The sequence below is a fragment of the Colias croceus genome, chromosome 15, assembly GCF_905220415.1.
Source record: "Colias croceus chromosome 15, ilColCroc2.1".
Lineage (NCBI taxonomy): Eukaryota > Metazoa > Arthropoda > Insecta > Lepidoptera > Pieridae > Colias > Colias croceus.
Window position 1 is genome coordinate 4,499,980 of NC_059551.1, and position 25,919 is coordinate 4,525,898.

Below are 25,919 nucleotides of genomic sequence, written 5' to 3' on the forward strand. Positions count from 1 at the left end.
ACGTTTTTACTTTGTAGTATTTTTGTATTGTGATAAGTATTGCGCATAACGTCGTTTGTCTGATTATTCGGCGACTTTGTTGTTGTTGATCGAATGAGAGAATAAAACGACTATCCTGTAATGGTAAATAGATGTTGACACTTTTTAAATGGCGCAGGAGAAGGAAAACTGTTTCGTTACCACTTAAAGCTGTAATAGATGCAAATAAGAATTCGTATAAATGAGTGGAAATAATATAATGACCAAAAACACTTTATTTGTTTAATTTAGATCTAAGTCCGTATGAATTATGCATCACATTATAAAAAATTATAATAGACAGAGTTGTGGAAAAATTCAAATTTTTTCAGTGGAAAATTCCCTCGCATAGAAGGCTGGATGCAGGTTGTTTGCGATTGCTACGAATAATTAAATCAGACTTCGTATATCTACTTGTTTTTAAAATGTTTACGAAAGTCTATTACTTTAATATTTTACGCGGACACTACAGATACATTTTGTATATAATTTCTTTTTGGCAATAAATTTATTTTCTTTCTTTCTTTCAAATGTAGATTGTAGGTGCTTAAAGCACACAGTTACAAAATCTTAATATCATCTGTGATTGATTCTGAAATGTTAGCTTTGCACCTACAGCTTTCCTTGCATACGTTTCTATCGCATGATAGCCGTACATATTTTCTTTTTTCATGCCCTCATTTAACTTATATTTAGTTATTTTTGACAAAAAAATATTAGATCTCTGTTACCAGCTGCATCAAATTTTCAACGTGTATCGTGTAGAGTTACGTTCAAAGTACTAATTTGTACTCATTATGTATTCTTCAGCTACTACATATCCTACGTATTCTTTGATCTATTTAAACATATTATTTTTCCAACAGGAAAGCGCCAAGGCAAGTGGTTGATGCGTGGCTGGTGTCGCACGCGACACCGCCGAGCGCGGAGTTGGCATCACCGTCCAGGGCAGGCTCTGGCTCTGGGGCCACTACACCAGTCAGGTAATGTTCTAATAGTTTATCCTACTTTAATATTATAAATGCGAAAGTTTGTGAGGATGGATGTGTGTGTGTGTTTGTTACTCTTTCACGCAAATACTACTGAACCGATTATAATTAAATTTAGCACACATAATTATATAACCCTATATATGTTTGTTTACTAAATTGGATTAACACATAAGATTATTTCTCAGAAAATTATTTCTGTGTTAGATTGCGCATTTATCTAGGAAGACCCCATAGGAAGATGATTGTCACGCTAATGTCCATAGGAGCTTAGCAATACGTCTAAAGCCGGTGCACAGGTAGTAAAAATAAAAAGATTGGTTGGCTTTGAGAACGATTGTATCAGTAATCAAATGCACAACGCAGATCGACTTTATTCGTCAAAGGATTACATAAACAGAATTGTCCATAGATATCCAGGCTTCCAAGTTAATAGGTTTATCTCCGGCTTTGTTCCGGGAGATACGTTTATTTCATCCCTGAGATATAAAATCCTTAAAATAATACCATAAGTGTTATTGAAACCGTTAAAAGAAGTTGTTTGACATTTGTTCAAACAGCGTGTTTCTTGTACCCGGCTTTCAAAAAGCAATCTAAATCCAGCCTAAAGCAGTTTGTAATGGGACTTCGTGTAATCACAACGTTTATTTACTCATAAAACAGATCCGGTCTACACTTTGTTGGCAATTTAGTACTTGCTCAAATAATAACCATTGTCAGTCGCACGATTTTTATTTGCTCATGATAACGGATATTATGTGATGTGTAAATTTAAACAAGATTATATTATAATAAGAAGTAATAAATTACAAACGCTACTTTCTGATGCGATGACACCTATATAATAATGTTAATGTTATAAAACGCTTCTTAAATGCAATATGAATAGTATTTTCTTGCGGTTGTGTGATTTATAGCGTTCACATGGTAATAATATGTACTTATAATTAATAAATCATGCTTTAAATCTATTCAAAAGTCTAATATTTATAAACGAATGTTCCATTGCTTCTCATTGATTGTTACAATATATTATCAAATATTAAAGGAATATTTTATATTCACATATTGTGTTTGTAGGTAATCTTGCCAATACAATTTTTATGCCAGTACGTTTTGCCACTTCCCAAAAGAATTAAGAAATGCGGCAATGAAATATTTACATCCATGTTTCATACTCAAACTGATCACTGTACGATGTTGACGCATCGTATATTCATTTAGATGTCTAAAAATTATATTTATTAAAAGCTTGCATAGAAGAAATTATATATTTTGTACACCGTAAATATAATGATGCAATCATGTTGTAACAATTTCATTAATGCTGTCTAGTACAACAAACACACATTGATAAATGCTACCGAATTAAATTGAATGGTTCATAATTTATGTCACTTTATTATCATCAAGGGGGAACTCGGTAACATTATACTAGTAATTAACTATTAAACATCAATCTATTTTATTTATTAATGGACTTTAGACTGATGTTCAAGTTTTGGTAATTGAAATGAAAATCTATTGAATAGTTAGTAGTTTTGTTATTCGATACAAAAATATGTTGTGATTTTAAGAATACACTCTTTTGTGTGATATAAAACGTATATATGTATAACGTAAAGACTGTATAATTTAGTAGTGATAACAATACGAACTTATAAAACATATATTATGCCTAAATGAAGTACGACATGACCTTTTAAATGTTAAATCTGTTACACCCTTGACGCATAATTTTCGCATATTTTTATGGACGAAATTCTGTTTCAGACTTGGCCAGGCGCCATTGATAGTCTGTTAGCATTGTAACGATGCTGTAATCGACATGGCCTATCGAATAGGATCATTCGATGATAGGATGTGTTAAAATCGATTTTATATCGGTCATTATTGGAACCAGAAAAAAGAATTTAGGCTCTTACCGCTGACTTTTTAGCTTTTTTGAGAAGTTTTTTTAAAAAGCATATGGAAGTCAAAACTAGGTACTTATAAAATGCTGTATGCGTTTAACGAAATTATTGAAGGTTTAAATATAAATAGGTACTACTCAAATATTTATAAAAAAAAATCAATTCCTAAAATTGTATCAAGAATATACGGTTATATTTTCTTTATTAGAAAATTAGACAGGTTTTTTTATTATTTATAGCATAGCATAAGTATCATATTTTAGTATTGTTCCATAAAATTTTGGAATTTTAATGTTACATAATTTGGATTTTCCCAGCGGTATTTGATTGCAATCGATGATAGACCTAGCATGTTTTTTAATATTTTAAATAAATGCCTTTTGCCCGATTGCGACAGAACGAGGGTTATGTTTTACGAGTTTACGTTCGTATGTAGGTTTGTTTATTTCTTTGGCACGACCTAGAGCTTAGGTATACGGCTCGTCGGATTTTAGTGTGAGTGGTGTCGTATATATTCGTCTTAGTCGTGAGAGTGACACTGAGTAGTTGGATTTTTTATGATAATAATTTTTGTTTTAAATGTAGAAAATAAAACATTTGGGTGTCAATACCTATGTAATACCGTGTTTACCTGCCAAAATTGAAACTTCATCAATCTTACGGCACTAGAGGTTTCACTAGGATTCCCCTGTGACAAAAGAATAAATTGTGTTTGCTGTTGAAAGAGGTTTTACTTTACCGGCGCTTAGACTTCGTACGAAATATGGAGAGGTGTCGTAAGAAACATCATTTATGATTTGAATTTTAAGGGTCTTTTCTGGTACCTATGATAAGTTTGTCAGTTTGCTGTTTAATAAATAGACTACCTCCTTAGGTATATCACTACATAGTATAAAACAAAGTCGCTTTCTCTGTCCCTATGTCCCTTTGTATGCTTAAATCTTTAAAACTACGCAACGAATTTTGATGCGGTTTTTTTAATAGATAGAGTGATTCAAGAGGAAGGTTTTAGTATATAATTTATTAGGTTTTAGACAAAGCGGGCGAAACCGCGGGCGGTAAGCTAGTACCTCTATAAATTGAAGGACAAATTCCTTAAAAAATAATATACTAGGTACTAGCTACACGTTCATTAAAATTTTTGGACAAATTTAATTGTAAGTACCGTAAAACAATTTTTCAATTGTACGTTTTTACTACCTAGTAGAATAAAACTTTTTATCCTTATAAAAGGCTTCTAAAGATGATTCCTTTTGTGATTGAGACACTTAGGCGTCAGTAGGATTTCAATGGAAGTAATAAATCTATAATAAAAACACCTGAAGTCTGAATCTGGATGAAAAATGTTCTAACAACTTTTATTCTAACTAGATCTCAATCTCAAGATTTGCTTAAAGAAATGTATTTCCACTTTTTCCGAACGTTTTTAGAATCGTATTTTTAAATGTTTTCGTGGAAAAAGCCTATAGATCTTAATTGAATGATTTGTGAACACTTGGATTGAGTATTTAGTGAAAATATTTAAAAATGTAAAATAAGTAAATGTATATCTTTATTTAATAAAAAAAAATATATTATAGTATTTTAAATGTGTGAGAATTGAACCATGAATGTTAGAAATGGAAATTCTGAGTCATACTTTCAAGTTTGTGAACTTGTTTAATATTGGATGGTTATCGCTCATTATAATTATTGTCAGTAGGTGTGTATCTCTAAGTCATTAAAATACCTAGCCATAGGACAGTAAGTTCTGAGTTCTAACCGTTATGTAACACCTACAGACTGTCGAGCAGTTTTTCCAATGTTTTTAATAAATTATACCTACTTATATTTCAACAACTAGAAAGAAAGACAGAAAAACGTTAAAGCCAACACAAATAAAATAAAATAAAAACACTTATAGAAGTATGTAAATAACGTGCTTAAACGTATTTTTGAATTCAAGAAATTCATATAGATACAATATCTCTTTATGCCCATTCATCTTCTCTTGGGAACGCGTTTGATGTCAAAGATATTTATAATTTCACATTCCCACTTTTTAACTTTTATTTCAATGCCTGCAATAGAACAACATGAACAATAGGAAATTCGATCACCCCGTCCTACCTACGACTAATCCATCATTTTAGTGATTGTAATAGTGATCTTTTGTGAAGTATAGTAGGTGTGTTTAGACACAAACGTAACGTAAAAAGTAGGAATGTGAAATTATACTTTAACTTATTCATATACTTTAACAATTCCAAAATTAATCGTACCAATGCGTCCACAGAAAGATCTCAGCGCACGAGTTCGAGCGGGGTGGTCTTCTGAAGCCGCTGGTGACGACCGTGGACGGCACGCCCACGTTCCTCGGCGACCAGCCGCACGCGACCCCCTCGCGCCCGCAGCGCCGGTCGCGGCACGAGCTCAAGCAACTGGACGAGAAGGAGCTGATATTCGAACTGGTATGTTTTATTTATTTATTAAGGCTCACTAGCATTACAACATTACATTATGAATTACACACAATCAGTAAAAAATGAGCAATGCAGGCCGTATAAAAATTCTATTTTTTGGTTGTTTTTCTATAATAGGATATTGTTAAACGGTCTACACGAGATGTGTTTGCAACTAGATGTTAATTATGTTGATTAAGTACGTTTATTTTACTTTGATAAAAGAGCAATAATGTTGACTTTATTTATTTGAGTGCGCGTAGGTACATAGGTACAAGTTTCAATGGCTACATAATTAATATCGATGTATTCCGGGGTAGGTAGGTTGAAGATGCACTTTTAACTCTGGTTTAGAAGTATGGAAATTGAAAGGAAAATAGATTTGAGTAGATGTGCAAAGTGATTATTTAAACATGCAAAACCGATAAAACGATCTAACTTGAATATTAAACAATATTTATATAACATGGAAAATTACAGGGAAGTCGATTAAAGTTTACTATTCCGATAGTTAAAATGTAATTATCGTGGTCTCTACAAATAGTTGCCCTTTGTACAGCTTTTAAATGTTATTTGTTTTAAGCAAATTGACTATCGTTTATTCGGCAAAGTCAAACGATCTTCAGCCCATTGAAGTAGACACTAAAGCTAATTATTAAGTTATTTATCAAATATTTGTGTAGTTTCCTTTGATATCAGAGAGCCTTTTAATAAATTTACTTTATATTTTATGGATAATATTATGTATCAAAGCTTTTAGTGTCTACCTTTTAGAATTTATTCAATTGAAACGTAAAATATATTACATTTTATTAATATACGTATATTTTTGCTCCATAAAAAGCAACAATTATAAACAAAGTAATCTCAATTGAGCTCACAAAAGTAGACTTAATTGTGTTGTGCTAAATTAATGTATATTTCACGGCAATAAACATTTTCGGAACGGTTAATTAAAAACACATATAATAAATTTATCATTCTGTTAATGTAGGTGTAATCCTCTTTGATAAAGAACTTATTTATTGTTCCGCCCCTAAAATAGTTTAACACTCTTATGGTGTAGTTTCTATACAGTATGAAGGACTTGATTAATTAGTTCTAGTAGGTAATATTATAATGAATAATCGCGTTATTTTTTTTATTTCTAAAGAACTTGATAATTCGAATGATACAACATATTCTAAATCTCGACCAAAAACTATTGTACAACAATCACCCCTAAGATTACGGTCAGCGTTGGCGCCGTCCGAACCGTGAGTTCACATTTTACGAGCATAATAAACATAAACACTACGATTATGATAACACATACAACGTAACGCGATATGTCTACAATCTACATGTGTACCAATTTAGGCCTCTGAACCGGGAGGTCATTGATAATGGGGGTCCCCGCTTGATAATAATTATAATATGTAAACACACGCGGCGTCCGTCCGTAGCGATGTAACGTTTGCAAGCCGTGCCCTATCTATATCTGTGGTACTAACACCTATCTATTGGGTTAATCCCCTGTGCGAATTTCGCAGACTGGACTTTACGCAATACTGATTTAAGAGATGTATTCACAATTAAGATGAAACTGATTACAAGATTATTATTTAAATAAACAATGATGCTTGCGCGTGAAGCAATATGTTTAATTCATAGGTTAAAAAGCGCAAATTCTCGAATTTGTATGTACCTACCTATATATTTTTATAGCTTTCATATTCGCTTTTAAACAAATGCGATGCTTAAAAAACGGGTTAACGAGCGCGCCTCAAACAAGCCGTTAAATATATTTTGGATATATGTATGATGTTTTGTGTCTTTATATACATTTTATATATTTTTATGTTATTGAGTAAGCGGTTTGCGGGAGGCGTCGAGAATATTGAAAGCGAGACACTTCATCCCTCAGGGTTGTATAATTTCACGCGAAAATTCAACTCACGCAATTACAAACTTTTCACGTTTATTCATTACTTTTAAATAAAATTAACTTTTCATATAAATTTGTAGATTTGTAAATTAATTACTATTAGCTATTTTATCTCCTGAAAATCATCATTTAGTTTCAAGTTGTTTTAAATTATTCTACACTATGTTCAATACGCAATGCTAATGATAATTAACACAAGCATATAGGAACATTAATTTTGTGACCAAAGCTGCTTATGTTAAGGCAATCGCACTGAAAATTATAATTTGGATTACAATGAGTAAACATGTAAATTACTCATATGATTATTGGTCATACTGCCTGCCTACAAAATCTAATAAACATAGGCGAGTGGTGACAATATCGCTATATCGTTAAATAAACTTATTTTATCAACTACATAAGAAAACTACATATTAACTTCAGACACAAATGTAGCAAATAAACAGAATTTACTACCGTTGTACTATGCTTTATTAATAACATTTCCTTGCACACGCGAGAGTAGCGACAGCTTGCGTCTATGTAATGAAAGTAGGCTTCACAGCCCGTTATAAGGTTTCAATATTCGACACGCCCACACAAATTTGGTTTTGAATGTGGCCATTATGCATTAATTTGTAACTATACGTCATGTAAATTATGGCTGTTAATATTAATCGCTCGTTTATTGCATTTTCAAAGAGTTATTCGGCTTATTATTCGTATATTGTTTAAATGGCGCTGATAAATTTGTATGTAATTAAGGTTATGAAGTTGTCGTTCAATGTGGTAATGTGTGAGTTATTTTATATTATTAGGAATTGAAAGTTATATTTCATATAGTTACAAGTAGATTGTTAGCTCGAAAGTTGATAAAAAATAAATTAATGTTTGAACTGTTCAAATATTAACGAATTGAATATAATGCAATACATGTGCTTTATAACTGTTTATTCGACTATGTAAATTAAAAATATTTATTACGATTAATAAAAAGTAATCCGCATTATAATGACGTTCATAAATCATGACAAATGGCACACAATACACACCTTAACAATTAAACATGAATATTATCTTATTCATAATATTTATGTTGCTTATTATTAAACAAATTATCAGATATAATGTATATATGACATGTGAGAGAGATAAATGTTTTACACTCTACGACCTACGTAATAAAGTGTTATTGCATAATGCGAAACAATGTCGCTAATTAATATAATATAAACGACGCACAAGTAAATACGTCTTAGAAGTTTTAGTTAGTTTTGTATATTTATTATTAAAAAGATAAAAGTTTGAAATGTTTCATAACACGTCTTAGCAGTTTTCAAGTTAGTTTAGAAGAAAATTTGTTATTTAAAAGATAAAATATTAAAATGTTTCATTTTCTACGTCGTTTGTATCTACAAAATTAAAATTGATAATTTTCAGTTGGGTAATTATTTAAAACTTGATTATTAATTACTTATCCAGTCCTTATTAGCTAACGTAATGAAATATATTTCACTCGATATAATATTTCGCTTTTCCTAACGTTAAAACTCAGTGGTTGACTGATGGATATAACGTCTTCACAGTTATAAGGTACCTAACTCTTGCTTGTTTTATGTCATAATTTAACTATTTTAATAAAGCATACATATAAAGAATACTCAATATTACTCCTGAGTCCTGGCACCACCAATTTAACATAAACGTATGAATAAATTTGACATGACGTACCCAGTCATGTCATCGTTATTATATTAGCAGGGAATTACGGGGTAACATTTTCGGGAGACGTTCTAAAATTACGTTAGCCAATATCCTATTATCCGGATCGGCACGTATTTAGGTACTACGTTCGGAAATTGCGTTAGACCTTATAGGAAATGCAAGCAAACCCGCGATGAATGCTAAGGATATTGGAGCTTGAAATCATAAGTTTAAGATTGGTAAAATATCTGAAGTATAAACGTGGCTTCAATTTACGGTATAGTTTCGTTATTGTAGAAAATAATATTGTAAGGTTTTTTTTATAAGTATTATTGTTTCTTAATACACACAAACATAATCAGTTTTATTACGTAAAGGAATGTGAACCAAACATTTAGAATGCACAAAAGAGGAAACTTAACAGTATAAATAAAAAATTACTAGGCCCTTAGGGTCTTGTTTGTACCTTCAATAATTGTGTCTTCAGTGTCGTGTATTTGTCTAAAACTATCAAACATTCAAACTCTATTCGCATCTAATCTACATACATAAAAGTATTTCGATTAGTGTCATTTCTGGTGTGGAATCATAATAAAGATCGCCCCTACATAGTTAGTGAAAACAGTCACGAACTCCAACAATAAGGGCATCGACGGAAGATAAATTTTTGTTACACAAATACAATGTACCAATCTATAACAGTTTATAGTTCATCGACCGAAATGTGATTGTGTTACAAGTTAATATTTAGATAGAGAAATATATTGTATTGTCTAGTTTTCTTGCTACGATATTTTGTATTATAAATAACACATAATACTATAGGAGAAATAGCAAATAGACTATTATTATTATGAGCGTAAAGGAAGACATAATAAAATCATTGTTCGCTTTATTACTATTTCAGTGTTTACATTGAATGAATATCTTACAGTATCAAAAGGTTTCCTGGTGGTAATCGATTATTTGGATCGTCTATAAATAGCCCTCGTTTGATAAAGGGACAGAATGTGTTATGAAAACGTTGAGCTATCGAATATTAATTGATGTTTTCGTTCGCGCCTACGGAAGGGTCTTTGATATGGCGATGTTATAATTCCTTGACACTGATTTACGCCCTTCAATGTAGTTAATTAACTTGTGATAAATTGTGTTATGATAAAAATTATAACTGTGAATCGTGGCTGTCTTGCTATAAGTGGGATTAGAGTCTGGATAATTTGGCAGAAAAGTATATGAATACAAAGATGTATTAATAGAGATCACTGACCCGTATATTTAGTTTGTGTAAGTCAGTTTATTAGGCAGTGTGTATGGTGTGTATAGAATATTGTTCTTATTTTGACTGAATAAAAAATTGGAGGTCGTATTGGAACTCTTGTAAGTAGATACGAGAAACAAATGTATATTTTAATGCTGTTTTCATGCTTACTCATGTTTTTTTAAACATAATTGCTTGTTAGACGTTTAAAGAGGTAATTTGAATTTCATTATTGTACATTACGAATATTCGAGACCTGTGTTCGAGACGTATGTAGGTATATGGAATTATTTCTTTTTTAATATTTCTTTTTTATCGTAGGTATGTAATTTTATTCTGGCAATTCATTTAAGTAACGTTTCTATAGATACAATATAATCTTTATTTTATAACGAAAGCATTACTTAGTATTTACCTACGATCTACGATATTCTTAGTGAAGTCATTGGCCTTTTTCTAATATACTTGCAGACTATGAAAACACTACGTAGTACCCAATACCATTCGTAACTACAATTTTCAAAAATAATTACCTACTTATAAGAATCCTTACAGTACCTATACTTTTTAACTCCAGAAAAAAGTTTGGGCATCAATACTAGAAAGAATAATATTATATTATATAAATCTGTAACTATCCCAAAACCTAAGATTTTATTATAAAACCTATAAAATAAATTATTGCCTCCCAATTGTTAGATAACCCAGCAAAAGTCAGGGTGGTCCGTTAGTCAATAAAGATATTACTATTATAGAGGTCAGTGGTTTTGTCTTAGTTCTGAAAATGTAGCGAATGATTTTTACACTCGGTCTCACCAACCTTTTATCTCGTTCCGAGTCGTTGTAAGTAAGTTTCGCAGTTTATTTCCGATTTTCTGAACAAATTTCCGTCTGTTCGGTTTGCTTGAGATTTGAACAAGTTTATAATATATATATACATGCTTGGGAAATAGAGACGTGTGAACTTTGTAAGGGTGTTATGTGGGATATTAAAGTTAAATGTATTATGAATAAAATTTTGTTCATGCATTTTCATGAGACTACAGTTTACAATATAATTAAAGTGTATGAAAATCTATAAAATTATTGAAATATGAATCTTTATAGAAATACAGAGTTTCATAGTAATCAATTAGCAGAAGGAATTAGCTAAAGCACATTGTGAGACTGCTATTTTTGATTATGGTGTTTCTGTATATATTTAGACACTAAGTTTTGATTCAGTTAAATTTAGATACTAAATAACAACTTTGATCTTTATCTAGAAGAAGGTAGTCTCCAATTTGAAGATCCATAAAGCATAAAGCGTGTCTTTAAATTCGATATTCCAGTATTTAACTAAGACGCCGAGATTCCAATTCAAAGACGTATCATATTTCAAGATCTTCCCGAGCACGGCTGAACATTTGTTTAATCTGCCATCGCAATCCATTCACGTCTCGATTGATATGAGAAATGATTAATATAATGGTGGATTTAGGTTGAACGTGACCGTTCCAACAATAATTGGAGAAATCCCTAAGATACGAGTATATGCGGTACATAATGTGACAATGTTATTGTGATGATTCTTACGTTATTCTTAGCTAATAACGACTGATATTCCATTTGCAGGATAAATGGAATTCCGTTTAATATTTCATGGGAAAAGTGAATATGTGTGTTACTCATTTGAGATATATAATAATATTTTTGATATTATGAAAAGGGAAAGACTTCATTATGTAACATTTAATATGCACCAAATCTTGGTGGTGGGTCATAAGGAACTTATTTTATTATATCTGTACAATACATGTTCCATCTAATCAAAAAAATTTAATTGCACTTTAAATTCAGCTGTCGTAAAATTCAATATGGAAATTTCGCCGGTAAATAGACAAAAATGGAATTTATAAAGCAGTCTGTTAGAGCACTCAACTGCAGCCGTCTGTAGTCATATTTATGATGACGTACTGCTTTTAATTTTTATTCCGCTTCACTTTACGACAGTAAATAAAAGCAGATATGAAATGTTCGGTCTTAAATCTAACAAATAGGGCCTAATAAAAGTATATGAACAATGTTTATTACATACAATATTTTTTCTGGCAGTTTCCATGAACCCTTTTAGTGGTATGTCGTTTTATAGACCCTTCTCCCTTTTAAGTTTGTAGACACAATAGATGTAGAAAATTCCGATGTAAATACAGCGACGTTTTTCATTACGAATTTTCGAGTCTTGTTTAATTATCATTAGTGAATTTTAGAAAAGATTGTTTTTAATTCTTATAATATTATTTGTCTTTAGAACTTCTCGCTTTATGATAAAGCCTCCTTATTGAACTAATTTTTAAATAATGTATTAGGTTAGTATACACATATTAATTAAATATTATTGTATGTTAGATTTTCAATGCCGAATCTTTGTCACCAGGTTAAGGATATATGCAACGAATTGGAAGTACGGGTACTCTGCCACAAGATTCTACAGAATGTGTCGATTCTGCTCGACGCTGACCGGGGCTCGCTGTTCCTCGTGCAGGGGGAAAAGGCGGCATCACCGAATCCGCAGAATGGCAGGTAATTTAGTATTGTTTTTATTGGGGAAGAATGCTGCAACATATACGTGATATCGCCTCCGAAATTGGTAGAAACAATAGTTAGAGTTTCGATAGTAGAATGGCCTGAATGAGGCAGAACCTAGACGTTTTAATTTAGTGGTTCATGAAGTATGAGTGTAAAGACATTCTCCACTTAAATAAACAAATATGATGTGCTTTTATTACACTAATGAAAACTTTCAACAATAATTATTATTTTATGAGGTGTAAAGACGTTTATTTCTTAGAAATTAAAGACTCTTTAACGGATTTTAAGCGCGATTTAATCATTATTTTATAAAGTCGACGCGACGGTTCGAACAATTTTCCGCGAGCGTGGGTAGACAAACGAAAAGAAATATTTTAGAGAAATCCCGGAAAACAACAAACAGTTGCTCTTTTGAAATACAACAACGTGTTCACTGCACAAAAGCTAAGACTAACGTTACCAAAATTTCAAGCCTGTTATTACCTCATGCGAAATCTGACTAACTCTACATTTAACCTGTTCTACACACATGAAAATGACAGGCTTGTTACGTTGACTAACTCGAAAATTTATACCAAGCTACGCTCTAATTTAAACTACCTAATGAATGAACTCAAATGTTTGTCAACTGAATGAACAGAAGTTTGGACTTTTACTCTTTTTTATGTGGACGGAAAATATAAAATTGATAGGTTTACAGAAAAATTTTGAATCAGAAAAGCGTAATACGGAATTCAATTTTGTTTCGGCCATTTTATGTTCTTTAAAGCTATATAGAAATCGCTAAAATATCATAACATAAAATAATATGTGAATCACTTATAAAATAATTTAGTGGCCGTTTATCTAAATCAATGTATTTAATTAATTACTGGACCTTTCGTAAATACCTTATTCAAAGTATTTAATAAATTTTTAACCCGTTGTTGAACTTCATCAAAACCTTAAATTAATTATAATCTAATTCAGCTCTCTCAAATAAATTAACGAAGAAATAAGTAGCTTTCGAGAATAAGTACTAAGTACAGTTCTGAGGAAATTATTTGATCAAACAAAGCACTCCGTCCTTTCCTGTACAAATTAAAATTATTTCTGTAAATCAAATAATGACATAAGAAGAGAAATGCTTATTCAATTTTACGGAATCATTGTAATCGCAAAGGAAACTCACGTGTATAATTATGTAAAGACGAGCGGAATCCTTACAAGGTCTGAACCCCAGAGAACTTCTTTATAAGCAGACGACATTATTAAATTTCACGCTGTGAATTACAGAGTGTACCTTCCGAAAAGCGTTTGTCTATATGCGAATATGAGCTATGTCTCTGCGATGTAAGCACGAATGTAGCGTATACAGTTCACCTGTTATGATCTTTGGTATGGGGTTCGTAAGGTCGCTACTTGAACCGGATTAAATCACACAGGCGGTTACATTATGCTTATCTTTATAGATTAGGTCTCACATAGCGTCTCACGATTGTAACGAGTGTTTTCTGAGTAAGCCTACGGGTGTTTGAATTGTTAATGGCTAAGGGTGTGGTGTCAAGTATTTGCAGGTCAGGTACCAATTTACGACATCTGTGTATCGGATTGCGTCAGTCTTTGAATTAGACGTGCTAGAATTAGCACTTAAAACTTTAATTGAAATCTAAATTTTAACAAATTACCAAAGATCATACCTATACTTAGTAAATGTTCTCAAACAATTCTGTTATAGACTACATAATATATAGAAAACACTTCTTAACAAATAAATAAATTGTTTCTTCATACTCACCTGATTAAACGAAAAGCGTAACCTAAAAACCAAAAACAGCACAACACCTAAGCTCCATCAAGGAACGGTTGAGAGCGAATATGAATAGTACTCAGACAGCGTAAAAAGATAAACAGGATTAGGTTAAGTCACATCCGGAGGGATGAAAGCAAATTTTGTCCGCCGGCCGGCATATAAAACGTTTTAGTACAGACCTTCCTCATTATTGGACCGTGACAAAGGAAAAAAATCGGAAGTCCAGTGTTCGCATAAATGCCGGACATCCCACACATTTTGTTGACTTAACGACGCGCGTCTGTTTCTCGCTTTTATTCTCATGGCTTCAATGTAATATAAAAATACAGTAATACAAAAATACAGCTGTACTTGGGAGAAGCTAGATAGCTGGTTAGCAATTTTCTAAGGAATCTGCTGTTTGTGATGGTCAACGTTTCGTATTTTTTAAAGGGAAGCTAGGAAAATAGAGAAATATGATGAGATTTGATACGATAGTAAGTTAAGTTTCCTCAATTAGTAAGGAAAATACTAAAATATTAGTTACGAAATTTAAAAAGAATTGGTGCACTTTATAGTTTTAAGACTCATCAAACTATTAACTTACATAACACAACTCTTTGAATCTTTTCTTTCGTAGCATATAAATACCACAATGAAAACGACATTAAATTTAAACGAAGTTGTTACACATCTTTTTATAGCAGCTAGTATATGGAACGGTTGTAAATTATAGCAGTCTACGTCTCAAGCAATTTTACATGAACATAATATGTTATCATAACACATCCATATTCATGACGGGCTCTGGATCCCAAGTAGGACATGCTATTATTTCGTTATATTGTCAAGTGTGGATCGGGCTATTTCGTCAACATATTTCGTATTGTTTATCGCGCTGGCTTTAATCCAAGTTACTTAACTTTCTGCGCTCAGTTTGTCTCCCTAAGGGTACGGTTGGCTCGGGGTCTCATCGTTCCAATCTGTCTTCGGTTACACGCTCAATTTCGCGGTGGTAATGGTATACGAAACAGTACTGACGTTGTGGATGTTATCCCTTCACCCATATAATGTGTTTTTTCCCCGCGATTTGAGTTTCCTTAGACAGATCATATCACGATTGTGCACATTGTCTTCTGAGTATGGATATTTTGTTCTTTGTTTAGGAATAAATATTTATTGTAAAAAATGTAAATAATAGAATATGAATTAGCCCTTAAAATATTATATTTGTATGTATTAATTGTACCGCTTATAGACTTTTACGACACGTTTCGTTTCAAATAATACAGTTTATGCATATGAAATTACGGTCTCAACATAATACTCGTAAGTTAATGAAAGGTCTCTTTTTAGAATTATTCAAATTCGGGGTAAAGCAACAGTTTCAGTTTGTCGTAAAAATCCAATTTACATACACTTAAAGGTCTGGAGGGTCCGCAGAAGTGTTAATAAATGGGGCGTGACAGTTTACATCGTCACAAAACTTGCCGCTCTAAGAGGGACTCTTTTGATTTTAATCCAATGAAACCAGATGTCTGCTTGTCTGACAAGATAAAAGTTAATGAGCCGAGTCTCTATATAAGTTTATACGTGAAGGAATTTTAAGTATGAAGTTAGAAAGTCTGGGGCATTTCTTAATACTTAGTAGATACACTTGCTTATTCAAGGGTCTGTTTGAGTGAATAAATGAGATCGTTCCTTGTTTTCACGTTTGCAATGTTCGCGTTTCTGTGCCTTGTCATCGTTTCTACAGTCCCTTTAAAAAGAGATCCCGTTTTTCGCCCGTACGAAGTTTCGACGACATAATTGTTATACTAGTTCTGTTCAATGCATGTTTTTTATATATTTTTGTATAGTGTATAATGTATCTAGAATCTGTGCGTTGAGTTTTCCGGTTGCTAGAAACTTAGAAAATGAAATAAAAAGTCTAAAGATAATATAATCCTACGTAGTTTGGCTTTCCGATTGCTGTTAGAACTAGTATGTAAATTGTAAACGCGACTAACAATAGTACATGTACAATGTACAATGTACATATAGAAAATAAAACAATGGTATGGAAACATAATACCTGTTTATTTATCCAAGAAGGTCCCAATTAATAACCGTCCACCCACTAATTAAAGCATGTAAACAAATGTCGTCATTCGCTATATAATATCTCGGAATGCATACATGCATGCAACAGATTAACATCCATGACCCAAAATAATAATTGTGCGAAACATAGCACCATTAAAATGTGTTTTTGCGACGCGATTTCATTAGATTTCATTAGATTATATGCATTTCGCATTGTTTTTGAGCCTTGATTGTCTCACCTTTTTTTACAAATAAAAATATCTAAAATTTATTCTTTGAATTAAATTAGGAAATTTAAATTAGGAATTATAATTTAAATTAGGAAACTTTTTTTATCAACTTACATAAATTTCAAAACAAAATTTGCTACAATTTGCAAAATAAGCAATATATCGGTAATGAATAAGTGCCTCTTAGTCGCATAGGTTACACGCGTTTGCTTGCTCGCCCTCACAAGAACACTTATATAAAGCCTGTCACCAAGGGGACCTTTACTCATACGACTCGTAATCTAATCGTCACATTCGTCGTATGGAATCCAAATGAAGAATGGCATTCGAAATTTCACGTTCGTACTTCAGAATTGACTGATATGTCTTCATTGGCTTTAAGGTTAAGGTCGGCGGGTGGGCCGGGGGCGACCCCCCTGCTCGAGGAAATCACGCTCACAGCGAACATGTGGGAATTTGGGAGATGACACGAGTATGCGTTGTCTTGACGATTATGTTCCGTGGTTATCGGTGTCGATAACAACGCCGATGTATATTGAACGATAATTTGTATAAATTTTATATCGCTATCGTGTTATTAATTGAGAACTTTTTTTTGTTCAGATAACCCGTAAAAACCAGTGATTTTAGGGTTAACGGTTCGGGTCAAAAGTTTGATATTGTACATGTGGTGATATTTCAGAAATATATCTAATGTTTAATCATTGTAAGTAATACTTATACATTTTTTTATTTCATTTGCTTTTCTTGTTTATTACAATTTCATTTCTTTAATTAATTATTTATTTTACTGCCCATAACATGTCAGCGAAGTTGTAATTTAAGTGTTACAATCATATCCAGTAATTAAAGAAGAGTTACAGTTTTAAACAGCGACTCATACCTAGTTAAAACATTTGTTTAGTATCTACCTATAATCTATTTCATATTATTCAAAAATGTAAATAAAACGAACATTTTAATTATTATTAAAATATTAATTATGATGATAGTGCGCAAATAATAAATCAGCCCATTGGAATTGGCTTTACAGTAATTAGGGTGTACAATACCAGGCACATTCATTAGCCACGAAATTCAATACCACGGAATCTCGTTGCGTAATTTTACTCAACAGGACCATTATGATTGACTGCAGTCTTGAAAATGGACGCCAATTTTCAAGGAACGGAATAAATTGATCACTGTCATTATTCTAAGGATAATGTCTGAAGCCCTGCCGCAAATCGCCACAAATCTTACTCCCGAGTACCGTCATCAGTTACAAGATTCCTAGTTATCGTAGAGCCCGTGTATCTGCCCGACGTATCTTTCTTTATCAAGTGGAATTATGACAGTCGTTTTTGGGTGAACCTTTGCATGTCGTAATTTATGTCAAGATTTCGTTGTTTATAGGCCGCAATTTTCAGATAAATGATTCAACTTTTGTACAAGCAATACTCGTCTTTAGAGTTTCAGTCGATGAATAACAAAAAGAATTATTAATAAAGAAACTTAAGTTTAAAAGTTCAAACATATTTCGAACCTTTTATTTGTTTGAGTAAATATTGAAATAAGTATGTTATAATAGGATTGATGAACTCAATCATGTGAAAAAGGGCAATATTTTGTACATTATTATATTTTTTTTTAAATGCAACAACTTTTTTACATCGTAGTGAATATTGTAAGTAAGCTTTTATCTTGAATTTTTTATTATTGAAACAATTATTCTATTCTTTTATTATATACGTGTGTTACGTATGCACACACGTATCTCAAGACAGACTGAAATTTCCAATATAATATTCATTGATACATCTTTTAAAAATATATCGTATATTTTACATATTGTAAACGTTGTCTGCAAAACAGTTGCTAACATATTGCGTTCCGTCTTGTTCGTGCCGTCGGTGCCTCGAAGTCGTTGCGATTTTATTAAATGTATCCGAGCTATTTGCCGATTGTGAAATTCCACTGGCGGCTATTAGGAATTCGATTACGTTCTTGTCTTGCGCCTGTCTAGCATCTCGGACAGATTATAATATGATTGGCTATTCAGTATTCCATATCTTAAGGGAACCTCGACTGGGCTGGCATAAATGCGAAAATGATTGGTTTAATTTTCATAACGCTTCGTACATAGATCTGTGAAAAGGGATATTGAGACTTTCTCTAATTTGTTGATCGACAACTAAAGATGTCTTATAGAAGGTTGAAAAATAAAACATAAAAAGGTCACGATTCATTTTTATCACCGATTTTTACCTGCTGCACGTGCCACGCTGAAACATAAATTACACAAATTTGCATTGATATAAGCAAAACAACGATATAATATGTTTCAATGCGGTACGTGGAGAAGGCACTGTAAAATAAGCTACGATTCGTTGCATATTAATATTTATTTGACCGCTATTGGTCGCCATTCCGTCTTCCACAAACAAAAGATGGCTCTGAAGGGTAATTATTCAGGTGTTGTCCGCAGATGTTTGGTGTCGAAGCTGTTCGACGTGTGCTCCAAGTCGACCCCGGAACAAATGGAACAGCTGGAGGAGATCAGGATACCCTGGGGCAGCGGCATCGTCGGCTACGTGGCTGAGAGCGGCGAGCCTGTTAACATACCTGATGCGTATAAGGTATGTTGCGTTATTTTATTGTTTGAAAGTATGTAATTTTATTGGGTAGCTCTCCAACAAAGGACTACGAAAAATCATTAATAATTTTGAATCTGCATTATACTGCGCATGTTGAGTAGTGGCCTTTTTTATCACAACACTGGCTAATTAGGCATATGTTTTAATTTAATTTTTGAAATTAGGATATTCTGTATTCCATAGTATACCTATCATTTTTTATTGATAAAGATTTTTTTTTTGTTTCCTTAGCTTTCTTTCATTAAGCAAATCCCTAAATATATATTAAAAACCATAAACATGATATTATGCCTTAAATCTTTATTGTGACACCAAGGACATTTTATACAAATAATTCCATTATAGAAATGGAAAACAATACATTTTTTACTGCCGATACAAGCTATACCTAGTTGCTACGAAGAAAATAAATAATATTGTCAAGATTTAATATGTAAGTTTTTTGCTATTTGGTTATATATACAGATAGGTCATAAATTTGTAAGGCGAGCATAAGTCAGAGAAGATGAATGGCTACAGCTCTAAATTTAATATGCCAGATTAAAGATCTAGGGAGAAATTGTCTTTCACAGTTCGAGACGCATTTGCTTAGTAAAAATGATGGACGTTGAATTTGCCATATATAACCCTATATTAAACCATCTGCTTAGCTTTTACATGTTATTCTTATAAACACGTTTGCAAATCACTGTGTTAAATGTGTTTAGTTTTAAGCAGTGCACAAGCTAAAGTATCAAAGAAAAGTTTAACCAAAAGAAAAGTCCAAATGTTTAGGTAGGTATACGTCGCTAAAGAATTCGTTACTTTCATTTCTAGTTGCACTGACCTTCATAAAGAAATTAAAAAAAAGCAGTGAGTTACTTTTCAAACGATTCAAAGGAGTTATATTGCATTTCCCGAATGAAATTCAATTAAAAATATCTTACTCTGCTTTGAAGTTGATTGTAGCTCGGGAAAAAATCTTTATAATAGTACTTTCTTTCACTAATTAAGAGGTGCATAAAGAAAATGTAGGAAGGTTGAAAAATAAAACATAAAACACCTCATTCATTCAGTACACTCTGCGAACCGGGATACCCAAATGTTGGAGCTTCGCTTTAAAGTTTAAACGAGCCGTTTTACAATTTCCTACAGTTTTTCTTTACATCTGCATTTTAAATAGAATTTTTGAGGTGAAGAATGCATTATTATAATACGGTTTTGTTAGCTCATTCTTTAATAGTTTGGATGGTAATGTATTCATTGTATTAGAGATTATACGATATTGCTATAATTCCTTAATTATGAGTGGTAGTTTTCAACATAATGTCATTGGAAAATTAATGCGAACAATGAAAATAGCGTGATGGTTTCATTACTCTATTAATTCGATAGTTGGAAAGAACAGTTAATGCTGTTATTGATATTCAATTTTTTTAAGTAACTAGCGTGCCGCCCCGGCTTCGCCCGTGGTACATGTTTAAGTTTTCTTTCCATAAGAACCATCCTCCTACTTCAAGGAATATTATAGAAAAATAATTATCGAAATCGGTCGTGGTCGATTAAGCCGTGATCAAGGAAAACGGGTTTCATTTGTATATAGATTTAAGGAAGACGTCGATGGAGAGAAGAGAGGCCTTAGCCCAGACGTGGGACAGCCATGGCTGAATAGTAAAACAATTATTTAAATATTGAAATGTATTAAACACCCGTCAATCGTATACGCGATTTTAATGAATTTTCTATGATACCTGTTTATAGAGGAATATTGTATGGTATAAAACTTTCGACCTTCCTCAATGTCGTCCCTTTTCTCTGACCCTTCAAATGCGCACGACAAACCGTTGATTGGAAGTTGCGTACGAGTGGTCGTGTTTTATTATGTCACGTGTATTTAATATAAATATATGTATAGAATATCTAAGTATCTTATTAATATTGTATTTTTCTAAAATACAATCGTAACAATATATGATAAATCTATATCCCTGAAAAAGCTCAACTTTTTATTCATTTAAATTTCATACAGTAAAAATAATCATGAGATTTTAAAGGTACCAATATTTGTTATTAATTATCATCGTATGTGGTCGGATAAACGAAAGCAGAATTCGGAACACATTAATTATTTCAATTACACTTACAGAATTCGCTTGCAAACATTTTCATTAAAGTAATTTGTCGAAAAGTATTTCAGCGTACGTTTAATTCATTCAAAAAGCATAAACATGTCATGCGAAAACTTATTAATTAAAATTATGTACCGGTGACATTTGTACATAAATAAATGTATAATTATTATTAACGCAAAACGATGTGGGAAATATACGAGCTCGTGGAAGAAATTAAAATTGATTTTAATCATTCGGAGTGCACTTTGTTTAAGCGTAATTAATTAACAATATTAATTTGCAATGTACAAACACGATATGCATATATTATTTGTGTGGAGAGCCACAGAACTTGACCCGGTTAACGATATCTATCCCGGCGTAAAAATACTTATTCCGGGCAAATAAACTAGTGGTCCGCCCCGGCTTCGCCCGTGGTACATATTTCGCAATAAAAGGAAGCCTATGTCCTTTCTCGGGTATCAAAATATCTCCATACCAAATTTTATGCAAATTGGTTCAGTAGTTTAGGCGTGATTGAGTAACAGACAGACAGACAGAGTTACTTTCGCATTTATAATATCAGTATGGATAGTATGGATTTTAGGTAGTTCGAAATAAACTATTGTGGTTTAACCGAATATCAGAGATTGTGTTTATATATTATTATCATTATAATAACTCAACTACACTGAATTATGTTTTCGGATAATTTATACAGCGCTCATAATTTTATTGGTTAAATAATTGATCCATCGCGGTTCAGACAATCTATCTTACCTTAAAAAAAATCCCAGAATAAAGTACCCAACTAACAACAAAGTGCATAAAATAGTCAGAGTTACGATGATTCGGAATGTTAGTATCATGTTATGGGATAATATAACAATTTCGGACATTAAAAAGAGGACTTCCCCAGAGTCCGAAAATCGTTAATTTTTTATCCAAGCATAGTCTATTATAGATGACAAATGAACCTAATTAAACGAACAAAGGTCTCGTTTTTATTTAACAACTTTGTGCCCTGTGGAGACAGTTCATTCATCAACTTTCGTATTAGGGCTAAAAGCACCAACCATTATTCTAAAGGCGCATTTCAGTAACGCGTCGTGCAAAAAATTGACACGGTATCCATCATCGTCTTAATTTGACTGTGCTCTTTATTTTTTGCCAGAGCCCTCGGAAATTGATGTGTTTTATTATTTTTTTAAAGTATTTCCTGGATGTGGAGCTTTGCGAAGTTTGACAAAATTAATGCATGAAAAAAATTATGTTCAGGAATTAGAAGTTTTAACAAGGGATTTTTTTTAAATAATCATTTGTGAATTGTGTATAACAGAATCAATAGAAAGTTTTATAATACTTACCTATAGTTGTTCGGATAATAAACATTTATTTTTCACTAACCCACTTCTGCCCATATTGGATGTGAGACTAAGCCATAATGTTTTCAAAAGTTAGAGGCGTGAGATCGACCAGACATGAATAATTCGTGCGGTGCCTTCAGGATAAATGGCGTGCTATCAATCTTGCCAGTTCATGAATTCTCCGATAGAGGTTATATTGGATGGGAAACAAAGTGAAAGTAATATTAAACTCGATAATAAATGACTAACACATCACGGTTACGCAACTATAAATATCCTGGGCTTGTATTAGCGCTCGCGAGGCCTTGTCGACGTCACGTTTGATCGGATTGTACGATCAAATAAAGACGAGAGCAGTGAATTATCGCGATATGTATACAGAATATTTTGGAGAAACACATAATGGATCGTGGAATGTACCTATGTTGTGTAGACATCGAAGAAATCGAACCGAAGCTGAAGGCGCCAGAATATCGAATTACTCGAAGTATATCAGTTTAATAAAGTCTTCAAAACCTTCTTATCATTTTCGTCATAGAACATAAACTTATTACATTTGAATATTACTAAACAAGGCAGTTGCCGCCAGCTATTACTACTAATTGCAATTACTTAAAAGTTTCATGGCATGTAATCTGCCGTCTGCGACAAGATAGAAATGTACCACGGCTCGTATCACGTTAACATAAAACACGGCACACATTTACTGCAATTTAATCTATGCTAATTATTTAGAGTTGAGGTGATTTAATATAATGTGTTCATCATTTTACTGATAACATGTTCTTATAAGGCGGTCTCGTTTCGCTGGCGCCGTAGTGCGGTTGACTCATGTAAGTGGCCAATTGCGGCTTGTTGTACTCAAGGTCAGGCTTACTTGGGATTAATTCATCAAGTTCCATTTGCACCAATGTAGTATGAGTACTAAACTTGAGCTAAAATATTTAGCAGCAATTAGAACGGTTTCACGGAACAAAACCCTGTTTTAGTCCCAAAAATTTACCAGGAAAACTTCTTTTAATAGGTTAACGCGGAGCTGAAGTTACAACTTATAATGACAGTTCTATACCATCTTCTGTCCGATCGATATTATTTGAAACATTGGAAGGAGCGTCGACTACGACGCGGTACATGATTCTCCAATATTCCGTATTCATGTGGGTAAATTATATTGCGAAAATATGTAAAGGCATCGATGGCAATCGTACGTGTGTTTTCAAGTTCTATTGAGGTAGGCATAACAATACATTGGATAAATTACCATAATAATATAATACTCAAATGATGGAGGAAAATAGTTTCTCGTCTATATTTTTTAAATAATAGATAGTCTGATAGTCATGTCATCGAATAATTCTTCCCTTTTTAAGGCAGATTTAGATTGTACATATGCATTTTATTCAGATTCAACGGTTTCAAGAAGACGCATAAAAGGGTCGTTTCGTGTAAAGCGTTCAACTTTGCTAATATGAGGGCAATTGTCGAAAATTACACGGTACCGGGGCAATATTGCCGTCAGTTTGAAATTAATACTTACGGGGAAACTATGACAAAGTATTACTTTATGTAAAGATGTAATACTTTGTCATATGATGTAAAGATTACTATATGTAAAGACAGACAATGTTGTACTTAACTTGTAATCTTTTAAGATGTATGTTACGTTTAACAAAGTTAATTGTGCTGCGGTATTTTCAACATCATTGCAATTTTCGTAACGAAATACAAAAAGGCAAACAAAGCTCAGAAATATAAATGAAAAATGTGCCATGTGGTTTCGTGAAGACCTCGATTTGGTCTAAAGGCAAATACATTCTGTTTTGCATGCGACACATGTTTTGTTCCGACCGTTTCATTTATATTTCCAAGAAACAGAAATCTTGAACATTATGCAATATTTCAGGTTCATCTCATATTAGAATTCATGTAAACTTGAGTAGCTCCAACTTAGTGAGATATAAAAATTCCTCCCCCGCGGAGGAAACATGCAGTACAATCGAATTTAGCCGTGGTTTATTTTTATCGAGTCTCGGTTGAATCTTTTGTGAAACATTTTCCTTTTTAAGGGTCTTTGACTCTTTCATCGTTTGAGATTAAACATTTGTATGCAAAGTTTTCGCGAGTCATTTTACTTGAAGACGGATGAACCCACTATTCGAGCCATTCGTGATGCCAATGTCGTATAGTCGAGCCAATTTAATAGGCAACATTTGACGTCTATCAATTTTATCTTCGAAGAGAGGTAACCTGCTTAAAAACATCGATTAAAGTGAATTAATCGATACGGATTTGAAACATTTGTCAATCGAATTTATTAATTTATGATGATTTTTATTCACAAGTAATCAATGCATTCGATTCTAGATGTCAGATTTCGATTTTAAGAGTAACGTCTCTAGTATTTAAAAAGAAAAAAGGTTTATTGACACAAAATTGTAGCGACGTCAGTTCTTCAATTCAGAAATTGTTTAGTATGTTTAGTATGGTTTATCAGTAAAATTAAATCTTAAAATTACTTGTATCGGTCATTATTATTATAAATATGTAATCATAATTGAAAAAAGTTAAGCAAATGTGCAGTTCTAACAAAACGAAATATCATGTTATTCTATGTCGTCGTTACTAGGTTACGTTGTTGAATTTTGTTGAACTGTCAAATGTTGCCTATTAAAATGGCTCTACTATAGTTTCATTACTTTAACATGGTTTGTGTGCGAAAGTTTAAAATATATTCTTTGAATTTTTTGGAATATATTATATTATGAAATTAGTTAGAAGTATGCTTGAAGTGGCAATCCCATCAATTCGATTAAAGATTAGATCAAAAAATATTTTTTTTAATACTTACATGATTTTATTTCCTTGATTTATCTGTTGTTTATATGTTATCCTTTGTAATTCCCAGCTACAAACATTATTTTAAAACGCCTACAC

The 25,919-nt window shown here is 32.4% G+C and overlaps 1 protein-coding gene across 8 annotated transcripts in view; it reads left to right on the top strand.

Moving 5' to 3' along the window:
* The window catches only part of LOC123697877 (dual 3',5'-cyclic-AMP and -GMP phosphodiesterase 11), a 194,564-nt gene that overhangs the window by 124,977 nt on the left and 43,668 nt on the right, over positions 1–25,919 (top strand). For all 8 annotated transcript variants that reach the window (XM_045644442.1, XM_045644444.1, XM_045644437.1 and 5 more), the window contains 4 exons: positions 885–1,001; positions 5,196–5,370; positions 12,652–12,797; positions 19,360–19,510. In XM_045644442.1, the coding sequence (XP_045500398.1) occupies positions 885–1,001; positions 5,196–5,370; positions 12,652–12,797; positions 19,360–19,510 (589 nt within the window). The remainder of the gene's footprint in view (positions 1–884; positions 1,002–5,195; positions 5,371–12,651; positions 12,798–19,359; positions 19,511–25,919) is intronic.